The 22,142-nt window shown below is 39.7% G+C and overlaps 2 protein-coding genes across 4 annotated transcripts in view; both read right to left on the bottom strand.

Moving 5' to 3' along the window:
• Positions 1-10,396, bottom strand: part of prr12b (proline rich 12b) — a 36,261-nt gene extending 25,865 nt beyond the window's left edge. The window contains exon 1 of the mRNA XM_037544636.1: positions 10,051-10,396. Coding sequence (XP_037400533.1) covers positions 10,051-10,133 — 83 coding nt within the window. The 5' untranslated portion in view covers positions 10,134-10,396. The remainder of the gene's footprint in view (positions 1-10,050) is intronic.
• Positions 10,397-11,849: 1,453 nt separating this feature from the next.
• prrg2 (proline rich Gla (G-carboxyglutamic acid) 2) lies at positions 11,850-21,452 on the bottom strand. Of its 3 annotated transcripts, none has more exons than XM_017697372.1 (7): positions 21,295-21,350; positions 19,352-19,441; positions 19,030-19,193; positions 18,734-18,776; positions 17,191-17,323; positions 14,536-14,679; positions 11,850-12,171 (listed from the first exon to the last, which is right to left on the bottom strand). In XM_017697372.1, the coding sequence occupies exons 1-7, from the start codon at positions 21,317-21,319 to the stop codon at positions 12,129-12,131; spliced, it is 642 nt and encodes a 213-aa protein (XP_017552861.1). In that variant the 5' UTR covers positions 21,320-21,350; the 3' UTR covers positions 11,850-12,128. The 3 variants fall into 3 exon arrangements, with proteins under 3 accessions (XP_017552861.1, XP_017552863.1, XP_017552862.1); XM_017697374.2 differs by lacking the exon at positions 21,295-21,350 and adding an exon at positions 21,374-21,452 and having other exon boundaries at positions 12,040-12,171; XM_017697373.2 differs by having other exon boundaries at positions 12,040-12,171; positions 21,120-21,358.
• Positions 21,453-22,142: the final 690 nt, after the last annotated feature.

The raw sequence follows: 22,142 nt of genomic DNA, 5'->3' as shown, positions 1-22,142 counted from the left end.
TTCTCTGGAGGTCTCTCGCTGGATCAAAGGGACTGTCATGTGCTAAAACTCATTAAGATTGACATGAGGTTGATAGGAATCAGACCTTAATTGGATGCTAATCCCAAAGAGGCGGTCCAGAGACCCAGAAGGAGTGAGGGATTGATCCCAGGGGGAAAAGGGTAATTGATGGCTGTCTTCCATATACACTCTAACACGAGACGGCACGGCACTAGCTTTTCTTTTTCTGATATTGATATTATGATAGCAAGCTTTTATGGATACATGTACCGATCTGATATTTTTTATGCTTTAAAATGAGCTATTCTTAACTGAAACTCTTCATTTAAGAGGGACGTTTAAAATAGAGGTGCAACAATATGGGATTTGTGAGCCTATATCCAGTATTTATTCTGTAAAATGAAGAAAATACATTTTTGACTATGTAGAAACTGCACTGTAAAAATATGGAAAGGAAATGGTAAAAAAATTTAATGAGTCTTTAATGAGTTGGAACCAATACTTCATAGTAAAAGCACGCTTTGGAAAAAATCTGTAAAATTACAGTCATTTCATTTCTGAGAAATTCTGAGAATTTCTTTTACTGTAATTCAGTTGTTCCACTAGTTATTCTGACATACAGTATTTTGCCATCATGATAACAGCAACAAGAAAAATAACAGAAATGTCTGTAAAATAAAGGCGATCATCTGTTATTCTCAATTTACATTCTATTTCTGTAAATTCATGACAGTACTGTTAGAATATAACATATGTAGTATATTGTTATAATATACTGGGCATCTGAGCATTACATTTTACAGTACTGTGACAGTGAAAATACCTTTTTTTATAGTGTTTTAGACTAGACCTTCTTGGATTTGCATTACAAACAGATAACACTTATTTGTATAGGGCTACAAATGCAGTGAAATGCGTATATTTTAGCACAGTAACCCAGTGTCGTCTAAACAGTCTGTTCCTCCAGTGTACAGAATACACTTCCTCAAATGCTTATTGGAGATATTGGTCAAATCTAAACAGCTGTCTGATGCTAGTCTTCTTTTCTTTTGAAGCAAACATCTGCCGATGCCAATATGTTTTCCGATATCATCATGCATCCGTAAACTCAATTAAGGCTATAATATTCAAACCATTTACATAATGCGACTGAATGCCGTTTTAGCATAGATTTGTTACAACATTCGATCGGACTCATTCTTTTTTCGCCTCTGATATCAACACCAGCATTTTCTGCTGATGTTGGCCTGATCCCAAAACCCATCGACATAGATGTGCCATCTTCAGCCCTGCTTTGCTTCTACTCTCATGCCCTTTTCATTCTTATTGCTTAACACTGGTTCACTTTTTCTCTAGTTAAGTTCTTCCCTTTCTATTTCTCTTCTCACTACTCCAATAGGTTCCATGTGATCATCACCCCTTCAAGCCAGCCCTTCCACGCATTGATCAAGCCCAGTACACCTTCCCTCTGCCCTCTCTATTTCCTCTCTTTTTCTAAGCTTCATCACCTTTTATCCACACCTTTAGCCAATCATTTTCTTCATCTCTCGTCCTCGCTCGCTTCCAGACTGTGATAATGGGATAATACATCTGAAGTTTGATGGATAGAGGAGACGTGAGAGAAAGAGCACAGTCTACAATGAAGGTTCTAGGCAAAAACATTTGATCGGTATGGAGGTTCTGCACGCTCACAATGACAAAAAATGGAATCTCGTGGGAAAAAAGTTTTCTTAACTAGGAGAGCTTGACATAGTATGTAAGCACTGTTAAAGTTCCAAAAAGTACCATTCACTCTACAGTCATCACTGTTTTTGTGACGGCACAAAATCCAACACATTTTCATATACCTGCCTATTCGGCTTACAGTAGTTTAGCCCCGCCTATTCATGCTGAAGTTGAATAGGGAGCACTATGCACTAACCAATCAGAACAGAGCTCATTTACATATATCAGACTTACAGGCACATAACAAAAAGGGGTCTGTTTAACGCCTTAAAATCCCAACCTTAGTACATACTACGGTTTTTTATTCAGTAACTACAGTGACTTCAATGAAAACTGGCTGTGCTATTCTTAGGTTATAGAAATGTGTAATAAAACTTCAGGCCTGCTGCTGTGACCTATTAAGGGGTTAATATTAAGGGATAAAGAGAGGTTGGAAAATGATCATGTAAAAATTAATTACAGTACATAAAACCACACAAATGTTATAAGTGGAAAAAATGCACTATGCAGTGCATTTGGTCCTAAGGGACCCCGAGACAGTCCAAACTAACTTGCAGCACACAATTTTACAGCACAAAAGTGGACAATCTGGGTGTCCCTGTGGACCAGTTTGAGAGCCATTGCTTTACAGACCCACAGACCAAAAAAGTTATTTGGGAAACAAAAGTGGTACTGCTCCAGAGAAGCCCTTATTTGTGAGGGTACACGCATGAGATGAATTAGAGTCTGAATTAGAAAGCTCTATTAAACGGACTGTACAGGGCTGCTCCCAATTATAAGGAGGGTAATTTAACAGTCCTTCCTAACAGGTGCAAAATGTTTATGAGCTGATGGGAAACTCAATCGTGCCCATTAATCTCCATTAGAAACGTGACGGGGTGTCAGTGTGTGGTGGGACCCATGGTGCCCTGCACAAGACGGAGGCTGGTGCTCTTTGGTCAAGCGTCATATCTGAAATTCCTGGGCTTGCATGGCCTATCAGGCCGTACCAAAGAGGTGATGTCGTCTTTCCTAATACTAGGGTTTCATGAGTCCGGGAGCATAAATTAGCTTTCTTGGTCTTGTCTCACATCTCTCAACATCATTTGGACTCTTGTTTCTTGTCTCGGGTAAGGCTGACCTGGAAAGCGTTCTGGAAACCGAGGGTAACGCCTCCATCTGAGGTCATTAGAAATTTTTTCACTATCATTATTGAAGATAAACAGATTTAAACAGTCCTTTTCCTACATGTTTAAGTAAAATCTGTTGGCTGCCACTCGAGGATCTAATTGATCTTTCCATGATGGTTTAAGTGGGTATGATTAGTTTTTTAATGCTCATTGGTTTCAAACTTCAATTATCCTCTGAGGGCAGACTGGAATGTTATTATTACTATGTTTTCATTTCATAATTAAAAATAAATGTATGTTGCTTGGTTTATATTCAGTTGAGTGGATTTTTTTTTTTTTTTAGTTTTTGAAAATTCCTGTTGCTCTTTATGGACTAAAAGAAACTGCCCAAAATAACTTTTTACAAAATTTATATATATATATATATATATATATATATATATATATATATATATATATATATATATGCACATATAAAACCTCGAAGGAAAAAAACCTTTACTTTTAATGTAAGTCAACGGAACCTGACATATTTCTAAGCAATTTTGGGCTGTTTCTTTTGGCCCATTCATCATGAAACTTTGAAACAATATAAAGAAGAAAATGTAGTTTCAAATTATGTAAAAAAAACACTGGAAAATGACAAAAATGGAGATACAAGGTTTTGTTACGACAGCAGCGATATATGTCATGCACAAAGAATGAACTACGGATGAATTTCAGTTTTATCCCCTTTGTTCATTTTAAATTTCTAATCAGGAAAAACCTTAATCTGGTCCTGGTCTTCTCTCAGTTTCAGCCACTCCTGATCTCAGGTCTCAAACTTGACTGCCACAGAGTCTTGGTCTTGATTCAGATTCATGTGTCTAGGCCTCGGTCTTGACTTGGACTCGCCTCTAGCGGTCCTAGCGGTGAGCACTTGCTTACACGATGCGAAACACATAACTGAATGAATAAAAGTGTATCTACTTTTGATAACAACCAAACCTAATTCCTCTGTTGCGGTGGCAAATTCAGACAAATGCACTGTACGAATGTGTTTGAGTCATGGCATTATCAGGTTAAAGGCGGTGAATCTCTGTCTCCGCATGCAGTTAATTCACACACGACAATGCAGCTGGTCTTATTTGACTAAGTACTGGGAAAATAATGGAGGAAAAAAAATCACTTTCATTTTATTTCACTTCATTTCATATTCATTTAATACTTCAGTGTGTTTCATCGCGGACTAATGGAGGCACGTGTATAGTCCCACAACAGCACTCTCGCTCAGAACTAATATTAATTCAAAACAAAAAAAAAAAAGAAAGAAAAAAACAATTACAATTTCTAACCCCCAAAACTAAAAGAGGAGAGATTCAATTTCATTTCATTTCATCTCACTCAGAAAAAAACTCTCAGGCTGCTGCACGCCAGTGCTGAGGCTTGTCCAACGCCTTATGAGTAAGAATTGCTCATTAAGGATCCTGGGTGCCATCCATCCGCCTGTGCTGTGAGAGATGCCCTTGACTCAGAAAGGCAATCATAAACTATCCAATAGCCCAGGAGCAATCACTCCCACTGGGCAGAGTCTACAGGAAAGAGGCTGAGTGTACCTGGACAAGAAACCAAGTCTCACCTGGTCCTTTCAAACACCACAGATACCTGCTATTCAACACCCTGGTGTGTTCCCATCCACTGGAATAAAAGACAATACTGGCAACCTCACATACAGTACACTCTGTCCAAAAAGTGTTGCAAGTAAGCAGTACTGCAAAGAACCCCCCCCCCCCCCCCCCCCCCAAAAAAAAAAGAGGTGCTGAAAACATCTAGCTGGAACTGCACTGTTCTTGGAGCTGCATTAAATAGCTGAATCTGGCATAATGGTGAAGGTGGGCTCACTGTGGACAAGTTAGGGCTGGGCATATGGTGATATTTGTCATTACTGTACATCACAATATGCAAAATATACACAGAAGAGCTGCATCTTGCATTATAAAGACAGCATTATTAATCCTGATTAACTGTATATATAACAATGACGAATAAAAAAATCAATGTATTTATAGTTTTTGTTAGTGCTTAATTGAATGTGGCACTGCTGTTTTTTGTCTGTTCCAACTTATCAGACATCAGAAAAACAATATTGTCTACTGTGAAAATTTCATGATATATGCCGTTTCACCCACCTGTAGCATTAGTACAGCACATTCTTACCTCTCACATTTGAAATGGTTTTTATTTAATATCAAAACTGTTAGGGCAGCTGATTTTATATAACAATACGTAAAGTTTTTTTTACAGCAATATGTATCAGAATATTTAAATGCACAGACAAAATGCACAACTAAGGTTAGAAAAACTTCTATCAACAACTATTACAATGATTTGTATTCTAAATTATCTGCACTACATCCAAAAAAAAGGAATAAAATTTATCATGACAACAAACAAATCTGAATATTACACACATCTGTGGCAAACAAAGCTAGGAAGCCAATGCATGGGTGACAGAGTAGAGGGAATATACCGATTTTTATTACATTGCAGAAATAATTTGAGAACACTCACTTATTATTCAGAGATGATTTTTTTGTTCCAGCATGGTTTTGTTCTCTTACAATAGCCTGCAGACTAATACTAATAATAATAATAATAATAATAATAACTGTCACAGCAGTAGTGGTAATATAATTATAACATTAGTACAATAATGCAATAGTAACAGTATGGAATACTGATATTGGTATACTAATTGGTATCAGTATTGGGTTGATATCAGAAAATGCTGGATGGGACATCAGTGGGAAAAAATGAATCTAGTTAAATCCTGTAATGTGTCCTGAAAGAAAAATATCAGGTTTGAATCTTGTAATACCCAAGCTTTCGATATCAGTATGTTACTGTCATCCATAATAATAACAGGAAGAAGAAGAAGATGAAGAAGAAGAATTTGGACTTGTATATTATATTTTATCATTACTGCTGATGTACAATTGTTATATATTTAATTAAAACCTCAACCATTATAATTATAGAACAATTAAATTATTATTTAGTCAAGTTAAAACTATATTATTATTATTATTATTATTACAAACATAACATGTGATGTGGGTCATTTCTCACAGTGTATGATACTAACTGTACTCTACCATTACTACTGTGACTATTATTATTATTATTATTATTATTATTCAGTCATCTGTATGTATGCACTACACAGTAAAATAAAACATTATTATTGCTGTTGTTGTTATGACAGAAGTGAGTCTGGCCTTTTATCACAACCAGAGTACAGTACTAAAGCATCTGATGTGAACGCTGTGTCCTGCACCGTGCACTGTTCTGATTGATCCGGTTGTCAGGGCGACCGCTAACATACCGCGCGCCTTTGAACTGTAAGTAGGCCGCGAAAACACAACATGGTCTGCGCACTTACACTCACATTAATACAGTTACACTGACATTCATACAGTCACACTCACATCAATAGTTACACTCAGATTACTACAGTTACATTCACATTCATAGTCACACTCACATTCATACAGTTACATTCACAGTAATACAGATACAGTCGTATTAAAACAGTCACATACATTACATACAGTCACACGTTAATAGTTACACTCACATTAATACAGCTACACTCACACTAATACAACTACACTCACATTAATACAACTACACTCACACTAACACAGCTTCACTCACATTAATACAGCTACACTCACACTGATAATCACACTCACATTAAAACAGCCACACTCACACCAATACAGCTATACTCACATTAATAGTTACACTCATATTAATACAGTTACACTCAAACTAATACAGCTACACACACTAATACAACTACACTCACACTAACACAGCTACACTCATATTAATACAGCTACACTCAGACTGACAATCACACTCACACTTATACAGCCAAACTCACATTAAATAAGCTATGCTCACACTAATACAGCTATAGTCACATTAATAGTTACACTCATATTAATACAGTTACATTCAAACTAATACAGCTACACTCACACTAATACAGCTGCACTCAAATTAATACAGCTACACTCATACTGACAACCACACTCACACTAATACAGCTACACTCAAATTAATACAGCTACACTCAGACTGACAACCACACTCACACTAATACAGTTATACCCACATTAACAGTTACACTCATATTAATACAGCTACACTCACACTAATACAGCTATACTCACATTAAAACAGCTACACTCACAATAATACAGCTACACTCACATTAATACAGCTACACTCAGACTGACAATCACACTCACACTAATACAGCCATACTCACATTAAAACAGCTACATTCACACTAATACAGCTATATTCACATTAATAGTTACACTCCTAATAATACAGTTACACTCAAACTAATACAGGTACACTCACACTAATACAGCTACACTCAGACTGACAATCGCACTCACACTAATACAGCCACACTCACATTAAAACAGCTACATTCACACTAATAGTTACACTCATATTAATATAGTTACACTCAAACTAATACAGCTACACTCACACTAATACAGCTATACTCACATTAAAACAGCTATACTCACACTAATACAACTACACTCACATTAATACAGCTACACTCAGACTGACAATCACACTCACACTAATACAGCTACACTCATATTAATACAGCTACACACAGACTGACAATCACACTCACACTAATACAGCTACACTCAGACTGACAATCACATTCCCATTAATACAGCTACATTCACATTAAAACAGCTACACTCACACTAATACAGCTATACTCACATTAAAACAGCTATACTCACACTAATACAACTACACTCACATTAATACAGCTACACTCAGACTGACAATCACACTCACACTAATACAGCTACACTCAGACTGACAATCACACTCACATTAATACAGCTACTCTGACAATCACACTCATATTAATACAGCTACATTCACATTAAAACAGCTACACTCACACTAATACAGCTATACTCACATTAAAACAGCTACACTCACACTAATACAGCTACACTCAGACTGACAATTGCACTCACACTAATACAGCTACACTCATATTAATACAGCCACATTCACAATAATACAGCTAGACTCACATTAATAGTTACACTCTTATTAACGTAGTTACACTCGAAATAATACAGCTACACTCATATTTATACAGCCACATTCACAATAATACAGCTAGACTCACATTAATAGTTATTAATATACTCTTATTAATGTAGTTACTCTCGAAATAATACAGCTACACTCACATTTATACAGCCACACACACAAAAATACAGCTACACTCACAGTAATCCAGCTATGCTGATTAATACAGCTACACTCACCTTAATACAGCTACACTCACACTAGTATAGCTACAGTCACACTAATACAGCTACACTCACACTAATACAGTTACACTCATATTAATACAGTCACACTCACATTAATACAGCTATACTCATTAATACAGTTACACCCACATTAATACAGCTACACACACACTGATAGTTACACTCATTAACATAGCTACACACATTAACTGCTCACATTAATGTAGCTACACTCACATTGATACTTACATTCAGACTAATACAGCTACACACTCATTAATACAGCTACACTCACATTAACACAGTTCTACTCACATCAATACAGCTATTCTTGCATTAGTATAGCTACACACACTAATACAGCTACACTCACACTACTACAGTCACACTTACTTTACTACAGCTGCAATCACACTGCCACATTACTAAAGTCATACTCACATTAATAGAGTTAAACTTACATTAATATAGTCGCACAATAACAGAGCTACACTCACACTGATAACAGATACACTGTTATAAGAAAACACAGGCTCTGCGCTGCACAGTATGAACACGAAATGGTCGCAAATGGAGCAGCGCTGTGTCTGGCTCAGTGTGCTGCAGGTAGCCACAACAACAAGCCAAACATGCCAGCACTTAGTCCAGGAATTTTAATGTCTAAAGCTACCGGGGCCACTCGGCCAGCCTCCTTACAGAGCTGGCTTATGGTCCAAAACTGCATCTGCAACATATTAGAGCGTCTGACCTTATACAGTGTGTTTACTGTGGGCCTGACCTGCTCACATTCACCACCTCCCTCCTCTCCCCTTCCCCACTCCACCCCCCTCAAAAAGATGTACGCGTTGAAATTTGAAATGAAATAATCTCAGCAGCTCAGCACCCGGACCTGCCAGCCTTACTTAATCACCTGGCCAGGTGACATGACTGTACCTGGGCTGACATGAACACGCACAAAAACGTTGGTATCGGAAAAAGGGGTGATGTTCCGCTGCAGTCGGTGCTAAGCTGTAGCACTTACGAGCAGCATGGAAGAAATGTGCAGCCACATGGAATGCAACCTTTGCAGAAGGAAGCTTCCAGCATTTTTGGAGTCAAAACAATAGGCTATGCAGCCCCGTCGTGTTTCCAAGAGGCCACACAGCATTAGCCACGCTGGGATACAGTAGCAAGCGAGCAAAAAAAAAAACCCAACTGGCCGCCAAATAATAAAACAGTGCTTTGTCAACACATAAACAGCGTGTCATAAATCAGACACGGTCCAGGGCTCGGAGAGCTTCCCAGTGGAGGCTTCATACATGTATTTTTGACGAAGCTGAAGTCGCGAGCTTCTTGTTCGAATTTTCCCGTTCTACCTTAAATGGTGCAGCAGTTACATTCTAGCGCCCGAGGCTCCACAACGTAACTGCTGCACCATTTAAGGTGGAACGGGGAAATTCGAACAAGCCTGCTTATTTTTGTGCATTCTTTTTAGCTAGCTTTAGCAGCGTCCCATCCCCCCTCTTTTCGCCCCTCTCCCCTCTTTTTTTCTGTCTCAGTCTCAGTCTACCTTCCCTATCACGCATTAACTCTCAATCGCATTCCTTGCATTTTCCAAGACACCCCCACCTCCACCTCCTCCAACTCAACCCCCCCATTTCACCACCACCTCCTCCTCCTCGCTCGGTAATGACAATAACCTGGACCCCATAATCAGAGCAGCATGCATTTGCACCATCGGCATTGGGGCATTGTTGCAGCTACCCCCCCACCCCGTGCACGAGGGGCAAAATACAATAAATAAAAATAAAACAGACAGTGCAACCCCCTCCTCTCTTTCTCTCTCTCTCTCTCTCCTCTTGCACGCACGCCCTTACCTTGCCTTCGCTGATCTCTCGTAACTCCATCCCGTTCCTGCGCCCAGATCACCGAATCCTGTGCCAGGATAATTCCTATCCATTAAAGAAAAAAGAACGAGGGATGAAGATGGAGAGATAGACAAGGGAGGGAGGGGAAGAGGAGGAGGTGGAGGAGGAGGAGGAGGAGAGGGGAGGAGGAGAGGGGAGGGAGGTTGTTTCCTAAATTCTAATGCACCGTCTCTCGCTCTCTCTCTCTCACTCTCACTCTCTCTCTCTCTCTCTCTCTCGCTCTCTCTCTCTCTCTCCCCTTGTCCTTTCCTCGGCGCTCCGCACGTCTGTTTATCTCTCCCGTTTCACATGCAAGTCCTCAAGAATGGGAGCAGCTCGGAGGGGGGGGGGCAGAGAGAGAGAGAGAGAGAGAGAGAGAGGAATGGAGGGAGGAGGAGAAGGAGGAGGAGGGGGAGATGGAGGATACGGAGAAGAGAGGAGGGGGTTACATGGGTAGGGGAGGAGGGTGGAGGAGGAAAAGGGGGGATGTGGGGTGCAAACCAAACCACAAAAAAAATCCAGCTTCTTCCCTCCCCTCTATATATTTCAACGTCTATTGTCCTTGTCTACAGAGAGACAGCAGCAGCAGCAGCAGCGAGGCTTGATGCTCGTGCACGCGCGCGCGCTCACGCTGTCTCTCGTTCTCACTCTCTCGCTCACCCACGTACACATTTGTACCCCGTCGTTTTTTTTTCTGCCCTCTTTTTTTTACTCCATGCATATTGCAATACAGTCCACGTATCAGTTCAGTGTGTTCGAATATAGCGAATTAATAAATAAACAACAACAAAACAAACAAATAAATATAAACAGCCATATTAAAGTAGCCTGAATGTGGCAGCATTTTTATATTGTTATTATTTGTTTGCATTTTTTTGAGTGCAGCTGTTGCACACCAGCAAACAATATTAGCATGCATTGCAAAAAAAAAAAAAGAGAGAAAAAACGCCGCGTTGTTAAGGTGCTACGCACGCGGGATTTTTTATTTATTTATTTGGACGCGCGTGACAATGTGAACCATAACACGGAATGAAGTGGATATTTTATGATATTTCTGCTCTGGAGACGCCATTTTTTGCGTGACTCCCCTCTTCCCTCTCTCTCTCTCTCTCTCTCTCTCTCGCTCCACACACAGACACACTATACGCACAGTCTGTCTGTAAAGTCTTGTGCTCACTGCTGCCCGCCCGTACTCCGTGCCTTACGCCCCGCCCCTCCCACACCAGGATTGGCTACCTCTCCGTACGTCCACGCTATCCAGCTATTGGCGGGCTTCACGCGAATATGAACAAGTAGCCAATAATAGCGCACGACGCAAGATATTGCTAGCCAATCATAGCGCAGTAGGGGCGGGACTATCCTGAAAACGGTTGGGAAATAAAAATATTAGCGCGTATGAACTCCAGCTCCGACAATCAGACTTGGATTCGCAGAAAGGAAGAACACCACGGCGGATTACTGAAATTATTACAACTGCAAACTCCAAATAGCTGAAATACGATATTGAGGCATGTAAAGGGCCCATATCATTCATTTTTCTATTTTTATTTTGTCCTTTGAGGTCTATTTTATGACGTTTGTGTGGGTTTATGCACAAAAAAAACAGCAATAACTCATTTTTTTTACTCCTTAGACTCTAACAGGCTGTTTTTAGTAATGTGACTTTTAACAGTGATATATGTAAATGACCTCTGTTCTGATCAGTGCCATATTTGATAAGCAGTTGTTAACAAGTAGTTGTTTTATTAAAAACAGACTCCTCATAGTAATTCAAAAGCAACAAAAAAGGGTTTATTAAAAAATCAGCTGTTCAAGGAAAATAGAATGACATTAAATATAGAAAACTACAATGTGCTGACACAAAGAAAATAAATAGTCCATGGTGGATTGAAATACAGCTGTTGCTGTTTGTGTACCTTTGTCTTTAGAACAATTACATGCATTAAAAAAAATCTAAAAGTAGGTCTACATACAAATCCCTTATATCACTACCCCAGACCCTCGAAGTTTCCTGCTAGAGCAGAATTTCATCAGCTGTTTTCTGAGTCTCACTCCTCATTCTGGGATTCTGGAGGGGCAGATGGCGTCTCCCTAAGAAGAACAATACAGAAAAAGAACAAACAGACAAGTGAAAAAGTTATTTTGTGCATACATAACCAAAATCTAAATTTCTACAGTATACACTACTATGAAGTATACACACACACACACTAATATTATATATATATATATATATATACACACATACACATATACATACATTGCTCAAAAAATAAAGGGAACACTTAAACAACACAATATAACTCCTAGTAAATCAAACTTCTGTGAAATCAAACTGTCCACTTAGGAAGCAACACTGATTGACAATCAATTTCACAGCTGTTGTGCAAATGGAACAGACAACAGGTGGAAATTATTGGCAATTAGCAAGACACACTCAATAAAGGAGTGGTTCTGCAGGTGGGGACCACAGACCACTTCTCAGTACCTTTCTGCTTTCTGGCTGATGTTTTGGTCACTTTTGAATGTTGGTGCTGCTTTCACACTCGTGGTAGCATGAGACGGACTCTACAACCCACACAAGTGGCTCAGGTAGTGCAGCTCATCCAGGATGGCACATCAATGCGAGCTGTGGCAAGAAGGTTTGCTGTGTCTGTCAGCGTAGTGTCCAAAGGCTGGAGGCGCTACCAGGAAACAGGCCAGTACACCAGGAGACGTGGAGGAGGCCGTAGAAGGGCAACAACCCAGCAGCAGGACCGCTACCTCCGCCTTTGTGCAAGGAGGAACAGGAGGAGCACTGCCAGAGCCCTGCAAAATGACCTCCAGCAGGCCACAAATGCGCATGTGTCTGCACAAACGGTTAGAAACCGACTCCATGAGGATGGTATGAGGGCCCGACGTCCACAGATGGGGCTTCTGCTCAAAGCCCAACACCGTGCAGGACGCTTGGCATTTGCCAGAGAACACCAGGATTGGCAAATTCGCCACTGGCGCCCTGTGCTCTTCACAGATGAAAGCAGGTTCACACTGAGCACATGTGCCAGACGTGACAGAGTCTGGAGACGCCGTGGAGAGCGATCTGCTGCCTGCAACATCCTTCAGCATGACCAGTTTGGCAGTGGGTCAGTAATGGTGTGGGGTGGCATTTCTTTGGGGGGCCGCACAGTCCTCCATGTGCTCGCCAGTGGTAGCCTGACTGCCATAAGGTACCGAGATGAGATCCTCAGACCCCTTGTGAGACCATATGCTGGTGCAGTTGGCCCTGGGTTCCTCCTAATGCAGGACAATGCTAGACCTCATGTGGCTCGAGTGTGTCAGCAGTTCCTGCAAGATGAAGGCATTGAAGCTATGGACTGGCCCGTCCGTTCCGAATCCGACTGAGCACATCTGGGACATCATGTCTCGCTCCATCCACTAATGCCACGTTGCACCACAGACTGTCCAGGAGTTGGCGGATGCTGTAGTCCAGGTCTGGGAGGAGATCCCTCAGGAGACCATCCGCCACCTCATCAGGAGCATGCCCAGGTGTTGTAGGGAGGTCATACAGGCACGTGGAGGCCACACACACAATACTGAGCCTCATTTTGACTTGTTTTAAGGACATTACATCAAAGTTGGATCAGCCTGTAGTGTGTTTTTCCACTTTAATTTTGTGTGCGACTCCAAATCCAGGCCTCCATTGGTTAATAAATTTGATTTCCATTGATGATTTTTGTGTGATTTTGTTGTCAGCACATTCAACTTTGTACAGAACAAAGTATTCAATGAGAATATTTCATTCATTCAGATGTAGGATGTTATTTGAGTGTTCCCTTTATTTTTTGAGCAGTGTATATGTACTACACACACACACACTTTATATATAAAGTATTTAAACTACTGAAAAGTGTCAAGTACTGAAAATGACTTAAGTCTGCATTTAAGTGCAGTTGAGCTTAAATATTGTATTGGCACCACTTAACCAAACAGTTTCAAAGTCAGAGCTGAAAACATATTTCAGACTTTTTAGCTGAACTTTAGACTAAAATTTTTTTTTTAAATTTACTCTAGGCCTTGATTATGTTTAGTTTATTTACTAACAGTCTTTAGAGATATTAAAGGGATTGTCAAGTACCAAACAGTGGTCAAAACTGAGATGGCAAAACATGAGAAAAAGTAGATGAAGCCAAAGGACAGTAGGAAAAGAAAGCTTGGTATGGACTTTCCTAGACGTACTTCTCAATGAGTGAATAAACTGAACCAGCCTATAAATGATGGTTTTGTATATACTTAGCTTATTTCTATCTCAATGAACACCTTGGGTTTAAATAGATCATAATCTAACCCTTGTAAATATCTAAGGTCTGAATATTTAATTGCTTTTTAAAATAGTTTTTTCATTGTGGGATCACAGTTTGAACTCATTCAGTAAAATGATTCATATATAAACGCACAAAACATAAACTGAGGTGTTACCCTATGTAGGGCGGTGGAGGGCCATCGTACTGCCCGCTGCGGTCCAGGGCTTCATTGTAGGACGGCAAACCTGGAGCCTCGATATTAGACAAAGGTACCATCTCTGGCGCTGGACAAGTGTCTGCTGGCATTTGCACCGGCACACTGTGGTGAAGGTGTAGCGGCAGGAGGGAAAGTGACACAATGAGACACACACACTGGGACCCAGGACAGTGACTGATGATCTCTCTCTCTTACACACAGGGGTTTGTTTTTATACAGTGTCAGGATGTAGGGTCATATGTCCTATATGTGTTACATGTACAATACTGTGCTGAAGTCTTAGACACCTGAGCACACTATTTAAAACCCTCTATCTCAGCAGTGAGCATGTTTATACCAGTGAAGTCAATACACTGTACATCGTTAGAACGAATACAAATAAACATAAATGCAGTCAAAAGTAACAAATTTCTTATTTAAAATAACAGCTTAGATCTTGTGAGCTAGTCTGAAGAATACTAAATGATAACTACAAATAGTCCAGGGCTTCCTCGAGGAGAGGTTTGGAAATGGCTAAACAAACATAGTGACATACACAAAATCACTGCTAACTGTATTAAACGTATGCATTAATTAATATATGAATCATTTTTTCTAACAAATATATATATTTTAAACTCTTAGTAAACAGATTTTTAGTTCAGTTTAGTTTAGTTTATTTACTTATTATAAGTGTATATATGTGTGTGTGTAATATTATATTTAAAACCTTGTATCTCCATTTTTGGTGTTTTTCAGTTAATTTGAAAATGCCTGTTGTTCTTTACATTGTGTGTAAAGTTTATGATTATTGGACTAAAAGAAACAGCTCAAAATGACTTGGAAAAAATTCTGGTTGACTGACTTATATTAAAAGTAAAGTATGTTTTTTCCTTCTCCTGTAAAGTTACCATTTTGGAGATGGTTTTGTTCAGACAGCAGTGACATATATCAACTTTTAAAAGAAGTAAATGGAAAAAAAAATTTTTTCAGTAACAACAAGTAATTTTGGACCATTTCTGCCCATCATGAAATTTTGACACAACAAAAAGAACACCTGCCTCTTTCAAATGATGTTGTCCTGACAGTAACAATACACACACATTAAGGGAGATTAAAATAATACAGGAGTGAATTAATAACGCAATAATACTTAGAATGAAATTACTTATGGAAGCTGGAGAAATATGCTGATTGCTGTTGCTATGGGAATACAAGATGACCAAATGTTCTATTAGAACCTGTTTAACTACATCAAAAAAGTCCCATGCTATGTTTTACCTCATGTTATACAACAGTTAGTGCTGGCCATGCAAGCTGATTGGTTGAGAGGCCGTATATCACCACAACATCACAGGTTTTTCACAAACACTGCATCACTCCACTGAGACGCCGTTGATAAGCAAAGACTTTGACAGCTGTAGGAGGCGCTCAAGCCATTTGAACATTTTTACTTCTTACTTTGGGCACAAAAACAAAATGGATATGTTTAAGATCACATTTGACTGACATCTTATTTGGTCAGACTCTGAAGATGAGACTACACTATTCTTAATTCCTAAACTGTCAGTTGGTCTGTGTGGAGCTGGAGAACGAACTGCTGGCTGTGCAGCAAGTGGGTGGAGCTCCTTACTCTGATGTAGCATCAAGCTGCTGGTTAAGGAACAATAATTTGGCGGAAGGATCTGATAATATTAAAACACATTAAATGCCACGTTCACAGCCCAGTTTCTTTATTTATTTAACTGTTGTATAAAAGCAATAGAACATTCAAGGTCGCGTGTTATCGCTATAACAACACGACTGTGATGATCTACGGTGACCAAATCACAGCCGTGATGTTTTTTCGCGATAACACACTCCCTCTCATGTTCTATTGCTTAATTACTTTGTGCCCCTCATTCCCTGACATATATGTTTATTATGACATATGTAAGTATCTGTATGTGCAATGATGTAACATGCATATAAGTACCTATATGTAATATGTTACACATGCTTTATATGTGTAAGTTGCTATAAGTAACAATAATGTTGCATATGTATAATATATAAGTACATATCTGTAATAATGTGCTTTACTTGTATTATATATGTAAGTACCTACACTCTGAAATAAAGGTATGAAACTGTCACTCTTGTCACTGGGGTACATCTTAGTACCTTTAGTCAGGGAACATAACTGAAGCACAATCCACTGAAATGATATTTTCTAAGTTGTGTAGACTCCAAACACCTCGTCTCAGCTCCAGGCTTTTTATTTTACTGTTCTGTTTTAAAACATGAGATTATGAAAAGGTACAAATATGTACTTTTCACCTGGAAAATCTTCTTTAAGGTTCACAGTTGGACCTTAAAACACCACTAACACCCCTGTTGCACCACTGAGAGAACATTTACATTGTTTGTACCTTTATTTATAATAATGTATGTGTAATAGATTTTTTCTAACTAACCTTATCCTCAGTAAAAATTTTGTCCTTTCAGATTTAAAAACTGAAATATGGCACTTTCTTAAGAAGCCATTTTGGTTTGTACTGACAAAGTAGATTCCCTGTTTATCCTCCAAAGGGAAGGCACTTTTCCATTTGATTTTTTTTTGACATATTTACACATTTTTACACTGCCACTCACCTGGCCCTTTGCCTTGTGCTTTTGCCACGGTTCTTGTAACAGTAGCAGCCGATCACAACAGCTATAGCAGCTATGATCACAGCTGCCAGAATCCCAGACACGAGACCAGGCAAATCCACACGGCCAGAAGTTCCTGAGCAAGCATACAAGCCATCGTTATTACCTGTTAATGAATCCACTTCAAACAACTTACTGAACTAATAAACATGGACGTTCCACCAATCATGCCACTATAGCAACCCTGAATCACAACAACAACCGCAGCCACTTAATTTACGCCCAAGAACAACTAAGAATGTGTCACTCTGATGGAGTTATGAGTCATTCAAGCAGTTTAGGGCAGTGTTTTCCAGTCATGGTCCTGGAGCTCCCATGCCCTGCATGTGAGAAAGTTCCTGCTATAGCACACCTATATCTTAAAGGGTGGATCCTAATGAGATGAGTCAGGTGGGTTGGGAAAAGGGGAAACCCTGGACAGCAGGGCTGGGCCATGTATCATCTAGTCTGATATACAGTGATACTGATTTGGAGAGATACTGTTTTTCAGTTCAGCAGTGTTGATATAGTTATATACAAATGTGTGAACACTTCTTGTTTGATAACATGTTTTGTTGATTTTCTAAGTGAAAATAAGATTTAGCAAGTAAATTTGCAGAAAAATGCCAGATCGCTGTTGTCTGAACAAAATATTGTATCTCCAAAATGATGACTTTACAGGAGAAGTAACACTTTACTTTTAATGTAAGTCAATGGAACCAGGTAATTTTGGGCCATTTCTTTTGGTTCATTCATCATGAAATTTACATCCAATGTAAAGGAGGTAATGTAAAGGCACTGTCAGATTATGTCAAAAACTCAAAAAAGACCTAAATGTACATATGAGGTTTTGTTCCAACAGCAGCGATATATGAGTTTGTTCTCTGTGGAGGATGTGTTATTTCCCTGGGAAAATCAATAAACCAATTCATTTGGCTGGGGTGTTCAAACCTTTGCATACAACTGTACCTCTCTGTCATGAATGAATAAAAAAGTAAATAAATGTAAGACCAAACCATTAAATCTTAAAACTCTTACACGAATATCATAAGACAATGCCTCAGGCATCAGGCAGAGGATTTAATGTAAAAATTTTAATGTAAATGGGAGGGAGAATAGAGGTCAGGCGCCTGGTTCCTATCTCCCTAGAACAGAGCATTTCACACAGAACCACTTTTTAAAAATCTGTTTACATCATAAACCCATTTACTTCCCCTTTAAAAGAGGAAGACTGAATAAAACAGTCCACTCAGAACAAGCTGTGTCAGGTCTGTAAGACATTCTATTAGTATTGTGTGCCAGTATCAGTATCAGTAATATATTTCGAAAATAAAGTGATATTAAATTTCATAGATGCCACCCGGCACTACCACATGCCTTGAGTCCAGAAAGGATATTACAATGTCTAGAACGTGAGGCGAGAAAAACCCTGGGACCAAGGACCAAGACTGGTAAACACAGTTTCAGGTTTTCTGAAGGTTATATGAGTTGTGATTGGCCATCTTACCAGTACCACTACCACCATGCACATATGTCTTCCAAAAATGGGCCTGTGGGGAAACAAAGGACAGCATGATCCAAGAATTTAAATGATCCCACTACTTTTACACAAGATTACTTTATCATTTGAGATCCATTCATTTCATATGAAGGGGGCTTGATAATACCCACCATTTTGGTATTACTGTTCTCACTGTAAAAAACACCAATAAAAAGACAAGAAAGAACATCTAAGAGACGTGTTTGAAACCACCTGCAACACGCACAGGTCTGTCTTCCTCACACACTCACACATGCACTCACCGTCTTTGTGTCATCCTCAAACACCTCTCTGGCCTCCTCATAGGAACAGATCTCCTCGATGCACTCTCTCTCCAGGTCGCCCGGTGTTACCAGCTCAAAGTCCCAGCTGTTGTACAGCAGTGAACGAGACAGGAACGAGTCTGCAGATTTCTCATAGATGAAAACTGGAGCACGGAGCAGGACAGAACAAACCCAATGCATGAATCACTCAGAAAAAACACCCAAGAAGGAAAAGAAGAGATATACAAAACAAGAAGCAGGAACAACCAGCATCACTTCACATTACTGAATGTAGGACAGCAAGAATTTATATTCCTTTTACCATTGTCGCCGTTGTTGATGCATCTTGCCCATGCCAGATGAAACAAGGACAGCATGCAAAAGCATATTTCAGCAAGTCCTGGCATCTTGCCTGTCCAAAACATGGCATCAGAATGTGTACACACAGTACAAAAAGCACATTAAGCATTCAACTCATAGCAGTAAGTGAAATCTCAAACAACACTACTGGACAGCATACAGTACTAAATATATATAAAAATGTATAATATATTAAAAAAGTTAGTCCACAGTGATGAGTTCAAGTTTTTTTTATAGTAGAAACTATTTATCTTAAATCATTAAGGAAAAAAGTGATGAATCTTGTGATGAAGGATTCTAAACCCCCCCCCCCCCCCCCCCACCCCCCCCATTCCTCAGTCCTACATCAGTCCTACTACAGCTTTGAGGGGTTCTGGCCTTCTAGAACTCCAGACCAACTTTTAAAAGTTCTGTCCCTCCCTCAGTCTGTCTTCCCTCATACTACCACCATGCTGAAGGCATAGTTTGAACTCACAAACATCCATTCATGGCAGAGAGCTAGATGCAGGTTGTAAGTGTTGTAAGGACAAATAGTCCTTATATAAAACGTTGTCTTTTTTTGCTCAGACGTACCTCTATTTCAATATTAGCAGCATGACATAAAACTCAGGAGATGTGGGCTCACTGGTTGTTTTAGACAGTAAATATTTGTGTTTTAAATAAAAAAAAATTAAGTGACCCTTATTAGTCCCACGACAGGGAAATTTCACCTCTGCATTTAACCCATCCGTGAAGTGCAACACCACATACACACTAGTGAGCACACACACACACTAGGTGACAGTGAGCACACTGGGGATCGAACCAGCGACCTTCCGGTCACGAGGCTGGTTCCCTAACCTCCAGCCCACGACTGCCCCGCCAGAGTGGTGGGCAGCCCTATCCACGGCGCCCGGGGAGCAGTTGGGGGTTAGGTGTCTTGCTCAAGGACACCTCAGTCATGGACTGTTGGCCCTGGGGATCGAACCAGCAACCTTCCGGTCACAGGGCCAGCTTTAGTTTCTAAACCTCCAGCCCACGACTGCCCCAGTGTTTGAGACACCTGCCAAGAAATCTAGATCAGCAAGTTTGCCTAAAATGCACCATTTCACATCAAATCACCACCTGAACGATCACTTTGTTTACATCTCAATGAATTATGCGGGAATTTTGAAAGAAAAAAAATTGGAGGAATTCCCCTGTGATTCTCTCCTATGTCGGAACAAGGCCTGTTGCGTTTTTAGAGCGAAATTTATACTGCAATGTCGCCCTCTGTCGGTAGCTGGAAGTAAGAGCAGCCTATTTGTTCCAAAACGAATAACACTGATATTAATTTCTGTAGCTACTGATATTAATTTTTAATACGATAACCAGGCTTAAGAGGATACTAATTAGAAAAAGGGTACAACAAACGAGGTCGAGGAATCACATAGTTGAAGGAAAGACATTGTAGACTGACATGAAAAAGGCTGCGGACCTGTTGACGGTTAACCGTATTCAGAACAGCGTTTAGGGCAGTGTTTCTCAGCCCTGCACCTGGTGGCCGATTGTCCTGCACATTTTAGTGCTTTTTCTCATTTAACACACCCACTTTAATGCAATAGTTGAGAACAGAGAAAACAGAATTAAGTGCAGGACAGTGGGCCTGTGCTGAGAAACGGATCAAGAGGACATAAGTCGACTTTAAAAACAAACAGCCTTCATGTAGCTGAAAGCGAATGAGGAAATGAAAACGACTGAATGCGACTTACCTAGAAACTAAAATGCTACCCGGACCAGGAAATTTGGAGTGAACTGTAGGATAAAGTGTCTCGGGAATCTTCTTTTCTCTGCTCTATGAATCGGCTAAACTAACCTACAGCAGCTCTCACATACTCGAAAGTTTGAGTACGAGAGGAATAAAAAATTGCGTGTTAGCTCGTTCACCTGTGATGATTAGCAACTGGCTCATTAGCAACTGACAAAATCCCCACAGCTCTTCTTCCCTCAATCAGAGAGACTTTACCTGTTTGACAACATGCCTCAGTCCGCTCACGGTGGGTGGGGAGCTTTTCCCAGGCTTCCCTCAACACCCACACCGTATGTGTGACATAACAGGACGAGTAGAGCGCGGTAAAGATCGAGATTCGACACATATTCGCACTTGCGATGTCAACAGCGTTAAGAGAGCATATGGCCACATGTTTTCTTACATATTCTTTCTCCACAGGGCACAAACTGCTGACTACACTTTTCCTTTTTTACTGTAATTGTTTTTTTAAAAGAACTTGTGGTTGGTTAGTGTAGTGGGTAACATCTCTGCCTTCTACGCTGTAGACTGGGGTTCAATCCCCCCCTTGGCAAATACCCTACACTATACCAATAAGAGTCCTTGGGCAAGACTCCTAACATTACCTCCGCCTACCTGTGTGAAAATAATCAAATTGTATGCTGTAAAAGAAATTGTCGACACAATACCCCAAGCTGAACCGAAAACAAAGGGCCTCTATTCCATCATTCCAACTAACCATAGCAAGTCAATAAATAGTTTTAATTACTGTTTAAAACTTAAAAAAAAATCAATAGCCTTATTACTGTAAGGCCTGACATTTTATGAAGAAATGCATTAATATGTGCCCTATTATTGCAACTTTTTTATAATTTTTTATAATTAATTTTAATTGTGTTAAAATTTAAAACTTAAAAATGGATGAGTTTGTTTACTCTGGGGCCTTGATTTATGAAAATCATTGTAGATTGTAAAGAATCAAAATTCAATAGCTTCTTTACAGTTG

Source organism: Pygocentrus nattereri, chromosome 14 (assembly GCF_015220715.1).
Source record: "Pygocentrus nattereri isolate fPygNat1 chromosome 14, fPygNat1.pri, whole genome shotgun sequence".
In the NCBI taxonomy this organism is placed as follows: domain Eukaryota; kingdom Metazoa; phylum Chordata; class Actinopteri; order Characiformes; family Serrasalmidae; genus Pygocentrus; species Pygocentrus nattereri.
Note: the sequence above shows the minus strand (reverse complement) of the source record. Positions and strands in the feature narration are given on the sequence as shown.

Coding starts and splice junctions, on each gene's coding strand:
- prrg2 (XM_017697372.1), bottom strand. CDS start 21,319: ATGAGCCAGTTGCTAATCATCACAG. Junction 19,442..21,294: donor CCAGTTGCTAATCATCACAG/GTGAACGAGCTA, acceptor TGTTTTGGACAG/GCAAGATGCCAGGACTTGCT. Junction 12,172..14,535: donor CCTCCACCGCCCTACATAGG/GTAACACCTCAG, acceptor TGTTCTTCTTAG/GGAGACGCCATCTGCCCCTC.